An 11,536-nucleotide genomic window follows, 5' to 3' on the forward strand; every position below is an offset into this window, starting at 1 on the left:
TATGCATAGTCGATGATGAGTCTCCTCACGTATGGCCCAATGCTTTTTCTTGAGTATGACTAAATTGTATGAAAGCGATGCTTTAGATATATGGGCACTAGTATGTACATGTTAATGGTTTCCATGTTTGGCAAAGAAACACATGTGAAATAATAATACGTGAAACATGAGCCTCCACATATTTCCCAAAACATGATGCAATGACATTGCAAAAAAGCCTCTTTCATGTATTAACCTATTGATGCATCATGAATCAAATGCGATGCATCCCATTTTCCAAACCATTTCTTCATATCTTTTGCATCCACTTTGAACCCAACGAATTTCTTTCGTTTTTATTTTATAACATTATATTTCTTTCCTATGAAAATTTGTAATCCGAGAGAGATTTTTTTTTTTTTTAGCGTCAATAGAAAGATTAATATTGCAGTGTGCATGTGTTCCTTTGTGCCACCCTTTTAGCATACCCTTTTTAGGATGCATGTACATAAGTCGACCCACCCTTTTAGCACACCCTTTTTAGCTAAGCCAACCCAAATGGGTACCTTTGTATGAACTATAAATTGAGTAAGAAGAAAGAAGTTAACTAGGCTGGTTTTGATCTCTTATGTGCATTTCACAATATTGACCCATGGGACCTAAGTACAAAAGTTATCTCGATGTGTGTCTCCTTCCTAAGAAGTGATATTCATAGTTTGAACACCAAGTCTTCTTGCCTTATATATATGAATAGAGAGACAAAGAGAGTCAAAATATCCAAAGATTCTCCATGCTCATTAAATCTCCATGTGATCACGCATTAGACCCTACATAATCATAGTAGTGGAGAGATGGCATCGAGATTAGACCCTAGGAGTGGTGATAGGGTAGAGAAAGAGATGGATGTCATGTAATGAGTGTCGCATGAATGGAGACCACCCGACCCAAACCCAAACCCAGCCAAAGAGTGGCCATGCGTTGGTTGGGATCCCAAGTGTGTGGCCTCGCCTTAAGATCTGAAAGAAAAACAAATATTTACATTATTTATCGTCCTCTTTTCTATTACCTGTTTCAGAATTTGAAAAACAATGCATTATCAACAGTCGCGTCTTCTTCTTCTTCTTCTTCTTCTTCTTCTGCTTTCTTCTCGCTTTGTTGCACGTGGACAGAGGCAGGCACAGAACCAAGGTTTCCATTGAAGCTTGATCGTGGACAGAGAGAGGAGAAGACAACACGTGCCCCGTTATGGCTGTCGCTCCCTCCCAACCAAACCCTAACCCTAGCCCTAACCTTAACACAAGCCCTATCGCCAACCCTAACCCTAACCCTACTAAGAACCTTAAAACCATAGACCGAACTTCACCGAACCCGCTCTCGGAGATTCGAGGCCGAAAGATGACGATTGGCGCGAACAATTGTCCGGCCGAACTTCGCCGTGCGGCCTCAAGCCCCTACCATGTCATTCAAAAGTACACGAAATCCTACTACGCAACGAAAGTGTATTGGTGCAAGATCTACGAAGTCGAGTATTCTCTAATAAGAAACCCCATGACCACCTTTTTGTTGCCATGTAAGGCATCGTTAGAATGTGTTAAAGAAGAATGTATAGAAGGGACGTCTAGGAAAGCATTTGTAGCAGCCACTGGGGATGAGATAGGAATGTATGGCGAGGGTTCGAGTCCCGAAGAGGCGGCTTGTGAGCTTCAAGTCCGCCTCTCCGATCGCATCTTGGCCATGCTAGAAGAGAAACAAAGCCATTGCTTGCCTAGTAAGAGGAAATACCAAGATGTGCTTCTTAAGGATTTTGAGGAAGAAATGATGAGTCATAATGTCAAGATATTGTCGCCCCCTAAGCATGTACCTATCCGAGTAGCATTCGGTATGACTCTCAACAAACCTCAAGAAAATATTGCCATTGGACTTGACTCGAACCATGACCCTAACCCAAATCCTGACATAGAGACTAGCCCTCCTACCCCTAACTCTACTACAAACCTTGAAACATTACTTGATCCCACCCCTGAAATTACCCTTGACCCAAACATTGGTTCAACTGAGCCGCCCAATCCTTAAGCATAACTTGGTATACTTAACACTAAGTAGAGTTTGCTTACTTTTACACTTGTGTAAAAATATAGACCCTTAGCATTTGTTCTCATTGTGTTTGCTACATATTGAGGCTTGATATTTTGACCCTACAACTTGAGAGATGGTGGTTCCAACTTCCATCCCTTTCTAATAATTCTCTCTTAGCGTTTAACCATGTTTGTTGCTATATCAAATCTTGTTGTTTCGTGAATTGAGCAACCATAAAGGCTGAAGTCAAGAGAAGCCATTATGTTATCAGCTTCCTTGACATTTGATCATTCTTGATGTAGATTGATGTCCTTATATGAAGCTTCAACATATTTAGTCGGGCATAAAAGGATTGCTTGCTTACTTATAAGGTCTACAAATGATTTGCCTCATGCATCACAATATGCTCATGGACATGCCATGTATCATCACGATTCACAATATCCACCATTGTTACCGTCTTTATGCTGTGATGTTGGTCCATATTGTTAGCGTATAATTATTTGAGTTTATACATTTTGACAATAATATATAAGAACATTACTTATTTTCAATATACCTCAAATTGTAATGACACATTACAACTATATACAACATTGTCTAATATTTCTTGAAAAGGACGAGACTTTGTCGAGTTTCTATTGACTTTGTGAAATATAAAACTTGTATTGTCTGCTAACTTCATCTTGTTTGCATTTGGTAACCTTGATTAGTTCCATCCAAGTAGGTTTAGATTTTCGCAAATTATGATATTATGCTTCACCATTAACAAATAGGGTATTTTACACAATTAGATACATCCTCGATGCTTTAAAGCATACATATTCTACAACACATCCTACTTGTGATTTTGAGATTCATAATTTGTAGTGTCTACACTTAAAAGGCAACATTTTCACCTTCTGTTTTGGCATGAAATATGTTGCCAAGTTTATGATTTTCATGTTTTAAATATATCTTATTGTTGCTCAAGCTCAAATGCATGTCACTATATTTCGAAAGCTTTATATGTACACATTGGCAATGACGGTTAAAGAGCTCTATCGATCATTGTTTTAGTATAGCCTAGGGTTTTGCTTTCTTGGAATTTGTCAAATTTGGTATGCATGGTGAACGTCAACTTCATGCATTGGTTAACATTTCATATCTATTTGATTGCTTACCATATGATCTCTGCACATCCAATGTTAAACTTATTTTAGCTACTAAATCGATCATGTCAATGAAATCATTATAAACCATTGCACTATCTAATCCTTTTTATGGTATTGACAAATTGTTTCTAAGCAATGAAGATAGTGACAATAATTTTTTTATAGATTTATCTTGGGAGATACAATATTGGTTTTGATGAGCATGAGAATATAGGCCAAGAAAGAATAATGGATCTTAAAATAGCGGAATGAAACAAGAAAGGGCATAATGGAGTACATGTGTCATTAATGAGGTGATATGTGACACGTTAGTGGGGAAATCAGAGAAGCACACAAACCAAAAACTAGTAGACAATGTTTGAATCACGTTTCATCAACCAAATTGACGATTGAATGACCGTCACCTTGCAAGTTGCAAAACTATAGAACATGTGTGTGTTTGATTGACCAAAATTGGATGTAAGTTTTTAGCACAAATCAATGAGAAATAACAAAAAAAACAATTCGGGTATGATGAATCAATAAATTGGAGATTAATGGAATCCGGACAAACCATGTGTCCTAATCATGAACAATAAAAAGACATTAGTGGGTCTTGAAGCCAAGACTTGGAAGCTTAAAGCAATGATTTGGAATGAAAATTCCCAATAATTGTCAAAAAGTGGGTACAACACAATGAATGGCATACATTAGATTTTTTACGACTTTGTTATAACAAAATCAAGTAAGGTAGTGAAAGCCAAAGTAACAAGCTCACAAAAGGTGAATTACATCTCGATATTGAAACTCAAAGTCATGGAAAGCTGATCATGTCATTGTTGAAAGACATTTGCTAGTGTCAAAGTCACATGAGAAGTATATCTATTGTGAATCCACGAAAAAAGCAAATGATATATCCTAGAATATAGAAATTTGGGCATTTAACTTATTTGGGTGAGGTGTTAATATTGATGAGAAACTTGCTTGATTACAATAAGCTCTTTTAGATTGTAATATGCTTAGTGCATAAAATACTTGTCATTAGATAGGATCCCTTTCTATATGAAATAGGATTGCATATGCATTGCTTAGATATGTGGCACTATGCATAGGATTATTATGCTATAACATTTTGAATACAAAAGACAAGATAATATATTTTTGAACAATGACTATGATTGAGTAGATTCTCGAGTTTGGTCGAATGGGTGTTCAATTTGACTCACAATTGATAATTCTTGATACTATTTTCCTAGTTTCACCTTAGAACTCCAACTACTTGATAGCATGCAAGCTACATATGTGCGTGCACACACACACAAATGAGACAATTGATAACTCAAAAACATCCAAACATCCCTTTTGTATTGTGGAGTTATAGGCAAGCACGACTCGCCAATGTGCATTGCTTCTATGGAGTCATGGACCCCACGAGGAAACCCATAAGCTAACAATATGATGCACACGTTTAAAAGTAAATACTGCAACAATTTGTCGACAAGAATAATGAAAAGTTGAACTCATAAATTCAAAGCTAAAGAATTAACTCATCGAGAAAAATGTTTTGTGCATAGAAATATTTCCAAAATTGTTAATAAAGAGATCGTTTAGATAAGCACCACTAAAGAATTAATTGTTAAAAAATAGTCACATGCATGTGAGATTGATGCCACAATTAACATTATCATCACAAACAAACTTAGAACATACATATTTAGTTAGAGAAAGCACACTATCAAGATTCCGTTGTATGAAAAAACTATTTTTTCAAAGACCGCTAAATAGAGGCTACCTCCCTCCGTTTGAAACAACTACAAAGAAGTCCATTTTCAACTCAAAAAACGACTTACACACATCAAATAACCTAAAACTACCCTTACCACCATCATATTTAAGCTTGGATATTCTAGAAATACCCCTAAGCTAGGTATCCATAAACTTTTAAACAATTTACATAACGACCTCCTCTTAAACCCCGAGTTAGCTAACCTATCTAGACCCTTCGTTTGTTGGACCAAATCCAAGTCCATTCGTACACTCTTAGTCAATAGTAAATTCACTAGATCCCCTTCAAATCTCCCTTTTTCATAATATATCCCCTCTTGAACACCTTTCCATCATGCTTAATTACTCCTCTCTCCCCCTTCCACACTCCTAGTCAATAGTAATTTCACTAGATCCCCCCAAAATCCACTTTATATAATATATCCTCTCTTAATACCCTTTCCATCATGCTTAACTACCCCTTGTCTCTCGAGTCCCCTTCTTACATCCATCATATTTAATTGACCTTTTGCACTAATGAGTTCATATGGGGCGAAACTAATTTGCATATTGTCTTTTTTCTTAATGAAAATATCTTAAGTTGTTTTCTCACTCTCTCTACTCTAACTCTCATCTACATTGTTAGAGTACTCGTAATCTTTTCATCTCTTTTTCTCCCCTCTTACATCATCTACATTGTTGTGTTAAGCGGCTCGCACTCATTGTAACGACCCAATGGTCAACATAAGGATGCATGTTAAGCATCACATGTGGTTTTCAATAAATTGTAAAAGAATGATTGCCAAATTCCGTTGCAACTCGAATGTTATTTCATAGTGTGCACCTATTAAAAATAAATACATATTCTATTAGATGTCATGACCTTAGTTGAGATCAAAGTTCATAGGGTTATGATTTTGTAATTATATTCTATAATAGGTCATAACCCTAGTTGTGATCAAAACTCATAAGATCATAAACATATACTTTTATGTACAAGAGCCTTGGTAAAGTGGTCCCTTGTAAACAAGCTTTATTTTGCGTCATAAGGATTTAATGAATATGAGGAACGATTGATTCTATTCAACATTTCACCTATGACTAGCAACCACACCCTTTTATTATTAGATACTTTTGTATCACCTCCTTTTTCACAATGATTGATTAAACATTTATTGATGTTATTTTTTTGCAACACTATGATTACTCCTGGAGGGAGTCGCATTGGGATGTCAATACGCCACACCTACAAAATGGAACACAAATAGACAACAAAATCAAGTTTAGTTGCAAGTTCCAGACATGTACACAAACCAACGAGACCTTGTCGGTAGAAGAGGAAGTGGGACACGCATAAATGTTCTATTTACACCATAATCTTATAAATGACCATGTGATGTATGAGTCAATTGAACCACTTCAATGTTTGTAACTAATTGAAAGACCGTGAATTTGCATCATGACACTTTTTGTGTTAGGTGTTGATTTCTCATGACCGTTTTACGAATACCACCAAGTGAGACAATGTTACCATCATATATTGGACTTGGGGGGGGGGGGGGGGGTTGTATGTGGCCCGAATAGACTCGAGTTTAACGAGGCCATGCCACAAGCCAACGTAGAAAGATTAAACATTTAAATGGGTCCGGATACCATGGAGTTTGAGTTGGGCTATACATACATATATCATATATGGTAATCACACACACATACACACTCATATATGTACACACATACACACACATAGACACACACTTATAAATACACACACACACACACACACAGAGGAGTGAATTGAACATTAAGTAAGACAAGACCTCTTCCTCTGCCCCCAATCATTTGTTGCCAAGACTATTGAAGGCTATTATATGTATGTATTTGATCTCTCTCTCTCTCTCTCATTTTGTCACACACACACATTTACATGTGAGAATTGCAGGTAAATCCCTGTCTTTCCCTCTGTCCCTGCCTCTCTATCTATTGATACAAGTTACAAGTTACAACTACCACTACCACAACACCTTATGTATGCTTTCTGGGATTTTGTACTCGTGAAGAAGGCTTTACATTTGCATGTAAATTTTTTTTGACGTTGTCTATAAACATTAAATTTCATTTTTCCCCATCAGATTAGGGTTTGTGTGTGTCTTTCGTATACATATATGTACATCTTTATTATTTTCCTGGTCCTTGGTACCTTATGTTTTCTTGTTGGGGTTTCTCTTGTTCTTTCTGCCAATGAAGTAGAATTCTGGGGCATTATATGGATATATATGCGTGTCTCCATGTGTAACATACACATGATGATACTTTTATTGGAAAAATGAGGAAAAACTTTGATGATATGTTTTGTTTTTTCCAGGTTAGGATATTATAACCCTAACTGAAGATTATGGGAAACTATTGTTGTGCAAAGCCCGGGGTAATGGAACCTCCCACAATGAAGACACATGATATATCTACTCCAAAGCTAGGTATTAAGTTCATATGGAATCACACACACACATACACCGTACTGTTGTCTTAACCAAATTCTTAAAGAATTTAATATTTGCAAAAAGAATTCAAGTTGTATGTGAATTTCTTACTTTCAGATGTACAAAATGGTGAGAAAATGTCAGTGCGGACGTTTTCACAGGTAATTGATTCGCCTCTGTTGTCATTGGAGAGCCTTAAGTTAGCTACTCATAACTTCGGACCCAAATCTCTCATCGGAGAAGGTTCGTGTGGACAAGTCTACTATGCGGAGGTGGATGGACAACCTATGGCAATCAAAAAGCTGAAAGCGAGCATTACCCAGGACGAAGTCTTGATTCAGGTGGTTCCCTATATAAGTGAGAGGTTTGGTTTATCTCATAAACTAACTAACTGCTCAAACAGCACATGTAACTGCTCGAGAGGGGGCTGGCCAAGGTCATTACGGGAAATAACAAAAACATAGGAGCATTTTTGGAGAGAAAGAAAATCTCATGGGTATTTCGGACTGTTTCTCTGTAATTTAACGGTGGGATTTTGTTTTTGTTTATATATTCTTGTGGTTGTTTGGAGAGTGTAAGATGCTGACATGAATATGGAATGGGAAACCCATTGACACATTTGTCAGTGTTGGGCCTTCTAAAGTACAACACTGTTGTTTACACTCCTTCACCTATTATTATGTCCCATGTGTTTGTATAAGTTCAGCATTTTTCTAGAACTTCAAAGTCTAGACATATTGCTATGGGTCTTTCTCAATACACGATAGAAAATGTTATAGTCTTAATGTCTTTTTAAAGACTAATGTCTTAATTTTGAAATGCAGGCTTCAGTGGCTTCAAAATTGAAACATGAAAATATTGTCAATCTTTTGGGTTATTATGTTGACCACAACATCCGTATTCTTGCATATGAATATGCAACAAAGAAATCCTTGTATGAGCTACTTCATGGTACTAATGTTTCTATTACATATTTCCATGTTATTTTGGTTGGTCATAAGTCTTTCATAGAATATTACATATTTCCATGAATAGGTTACAGCGTGATATGGATTCCTGAATCTTAGGCTTTTTTTTTGTATTTTGATAGGTCAAAAAAGTGGGAAACAAAGGAATGTTCTTGATTGGATGCAGAGGGTTAAGATAGCAGTAGGTGCAGGGGAGGGCTTGAGATATCTCCATGAGAATGCCCAACCAACAATTGTTCATAATGAGTTTCGGTCATGTAATGTGCTTATTTTTGACGATTTTACCGCAAAAGTTGCAGATTTTAATCTCTCAAATCAGCCATCTGTACGTCTCCACTCTACTAGAGTATTGGGTGGACTTGGTTATCAAGCTCCAGAGTAAGTCATTTAAGGGCTCGTTAAAGAAATGTACAAATAACTATGTATGTATGCGCACAAGTATATATATGCATGCATGCATGTGCCACTATACATTGAACATCAATACAAGTAAATAATTTTTTACATAAATATATTTATGTCCAGCCGCTATTGCATTTGAAGATAAATACCAATAACTGTATACGTGTATATGTTATAAAATTAGGCAACATAGTCTTGGGCTGATTTTCAGAGCATACTGAGCATGATACCTTTTTTTGCAGTTGAGGAAAACTGAAGTTCGATATGTGCATGTTTTGTATATGAATTTTGGTGCATAAATAGATCATTATTGTTTCACTTTGCATGAGATAGAATGCATTTTTGGTACATAAAAAAGCAAAGAAATGTTTCCAATGTAGAGAACTATCAAACCTTTCATTAAAGATTTCTCTTCTTGATGGACCCCTTTTAAAGAGGGTCATGCCATCAGTATACATGAATTATGTCACAGTAGTATGTCTTATAAATGCAGATGTAAATTAGATAGTTTTTTGGAAGGAAATTTATTTTCATATGTTCATGATATCAAGGGTCAAAAATCATTTGCTACAAACTTGAGCTTATATTTAAGATTGCAAACATGTATGTCGCAGATTTGCAATGACTGGACAACTCACACAGAAGAGTGATGTTTATAGTTTTGGAGTGGTATTGCTAGAGCTACTGACAGGAAGGAAACCCATTGATCACGCGATGCCTCGTGGACAGCAAAGTCTAGTAGTATGGGTATGCACGAAAAGCAATCTGGTTATGATCAGTTCAGTTTCGGCCTGTGAATTTCCAAATATATGTTTTGATTAGAAACATTGACTTCACATTTTTATAGGCATCTACTCGACTAACTGAAGATAAAGTGGCCGAATGCATAGATCCAAAATTGCTGGAATACCCTCCAAAGGATGTTGCCAAGGTAGTAAATATATCGGAAAAGCACCAAAATACCCCCCTAACTTTTGGGTATTTATTAGAATACCTCCCTCGTATTTCAAAGGTTTGAAGGACAAAGGGTATTCTCGTAATTGCTCAAAACTGAGATGTATTATGGTAAATCTCCAAAACGTTAGGGGTATTTTGGTGTTCTCATTGGATACATTAAGATTTTTGTTTAAAAGGTATATACATAAAAAGGAAAAATATACTGCATAGGAGTAGACATGTCTTTTGGTCTTTCCCTAAATGCTGATGTGTTATTTTTGTTTTCATACTTGTTGCTTTTAGATGGCGACAGTTGCATCTCTCTGTTTGCAATATTCAGCCGACCTTCGACCAAACATGACTGTAGTTGTAAAACAATTGCAAACTTTAATGTCCTCCAAATCAAAAGTCGTTGATGCTAATAGATAATCAGGATTCAGCATTGGATGATTGTTTCAAAACTTCTATACTTGAGAAGGAAAAACTAGTCGGTGCAACTAACATATATAGAAAACAATTCATCATTATATGCTAACTTGGTTGTTCACAAAATTAGGAACGATCCATGGCAGAGAAGCAATGACCTTGATGAGGTGACCATCTTAAACAGACACTAATGCGCCCCTCATATTCTTCCAGCCTTTCATGCCCTCTTTCAATTTATTCGTGTAGGAGAAGTTCAAAAATCAGACTTCTCTGTTTGCAACCCTATATCTCTGAGAGGAAATGAAATTGCCATGGAACTTTAGACGTACAAAAAGATAGCAAATAGCTCTCTGATATAGTTTTCTTTAGGAATATCTGCATCTGTTTTCATTGAATTTGTAACAATACTCTAGTTGGTCTCAAGTTCTTAAAATTCAGCTGTAAGACATGGCGTCTTGCTCACTGTGTAATTATCTTAGTACTTATCAATTTGCAGAGCACCATAGTTCTTGTGAAGGAAACAAAATATTGAGCGGCTTAATCCATGTATATACAAAATAATAATAATGCCCTCGACTTATTATATATGCTAATAAAAGAATGTGCAAAATCTGGCTGCAACTAAAACCTTTGTTTTTCTCCATTTTTATGAAGCAGTGGGTTTATATCACTAGGTGCATTGCATCAATATCTGTACCTAAAATATGTGGGGAGGGTTGTGTTACCCGAGGAGCATATGGTCTGTTAGTGAACTGTAGATCTAAGATGTTTAGTCAGCTCGTGGATCAAAGACACGGAAAAGTATAAATAAATTATATCACATGCTCTTATCAATGGTGTCAAACGTACGTAATGTACCTAAAATATGTGGAGAAGGTTGTGTTGCCCTAGGAGTATATGGTCTGTTAGTGAAATGTAGATCTAAGGAAGATATCTAGTCAAGCTAGTAGATCAAAGACACGGAAAAGTATAAATAAATTATATCACATGATTATCAATGATGTCAAAAGTAGGTAATGTGATAACAAGTGACAATAGTCCTTGGGGCTCCTTCAAGGAACATACGAAAACTTTTTGCCAATATCAATTAATGTAATAAATTAATTGGGTGAGTAGTTAACACTGATGGAGAATAATCATTTGGTCAAATTTTGTGCCACCAAACAAAACCAGGCATTAAATAGTCTGAGTAAACTAATGTGTACTCCATCCAAGTCTCAATTAAAAAATTGCAAGGCATTTGCTATGTTTGGAATAGATTTCATATGGAACTAGTAACCGTCCTAAAAATGATCATAACTGTTGGTGTATTAGCTTTGCCTTTGTTGAAGGCCATATAATTTGATCCTCATTGAAGAAAATGTTCCAAATTCAA

The 11,536-nt window shown here is 36.1% G+C and overlaps 2 protein-coding genes across 3 annotated transcripts; both read left to right on the forward strand.

The window, feature by feature from the left end:
* The first annotated feature begins 1,108 nt into the window (after positions 1 to 1,108).
* On the forward strand, positions 1,109 to 2,388 carry LOC147867948 (uncharacterized). The gene has a single exon (XM_087339636.1). The coding sequence runs from the start codon at positions 1,225 to 1,227 to the stop codon at positions 2,050 to 2,052; it is 828 nt and encodes a 275-aa protein (XP_087195762.1). The 5' UTR covers positions 1,109 to 1,224; the 3' UTR covers positions 2,053 to 2,388.
* A 4,726-nt stretch (positions 2,389 to 7,114) lies between these two features.
* On the forward strand, positions 7,115 to 10,297 carry LOC147867949 (protein CYTOSOLIC ABA RECEPTOR KINASE 8-like). Of its 2 annotated transcripts, XM_087315862.1 has the most exons (7): positions 7,115 to 7,426; positions 7,547 to 7,770; positions 8,254 to 8,380; positions 8,520 to 8,775; positions 9,414 to 9,546; positions 9,647 to 9,730; positions 10,039 to 10,297. In XM_087315862.1, the coding sequence occupies exons 1-7, from the start codon at positions 7,345 to 7,347 to the stop codon at positions 10,162 to 10,164; spliced, it is 1,032 nt and encodes a 343-aa protein (XP_087171988.1). In that variant the 5' UTR covers positions 7,115 to 7,344; the 3' UTR covers positions 10,165 to 10,297. The 2 variants fall into 2 exon arrangements, with proteins under 2 accessions (XP_087171988.1, XP_087171989.1); XM_087315863.1 differs by lacking the exon at positions 10,039 to 10,297 and having other exon boundaries at positions 9,622 to 9,730.
* Positions 10,298 to 11,536: the final 1,239 nt, after the last annotated feature.

Source organism: Azolla caroliniana, unplaced genomic scaffold, assembly GCF_043228905.1.
Source record: "Azolla caroliniana isolate FFs.n. ecotype wild unplaced genomic scaffold, voAzoCaro1.0.p SCAF_2, whole genome shotgun sequence".
Classification (NCBI taxonomy): domain Eukaryota; kingdom Viridiplantae; phylum Streptophyta; class Polypodiopsida; order Salviniales; family Salviniaceae; genus Azolla; species Azolla caroliniana.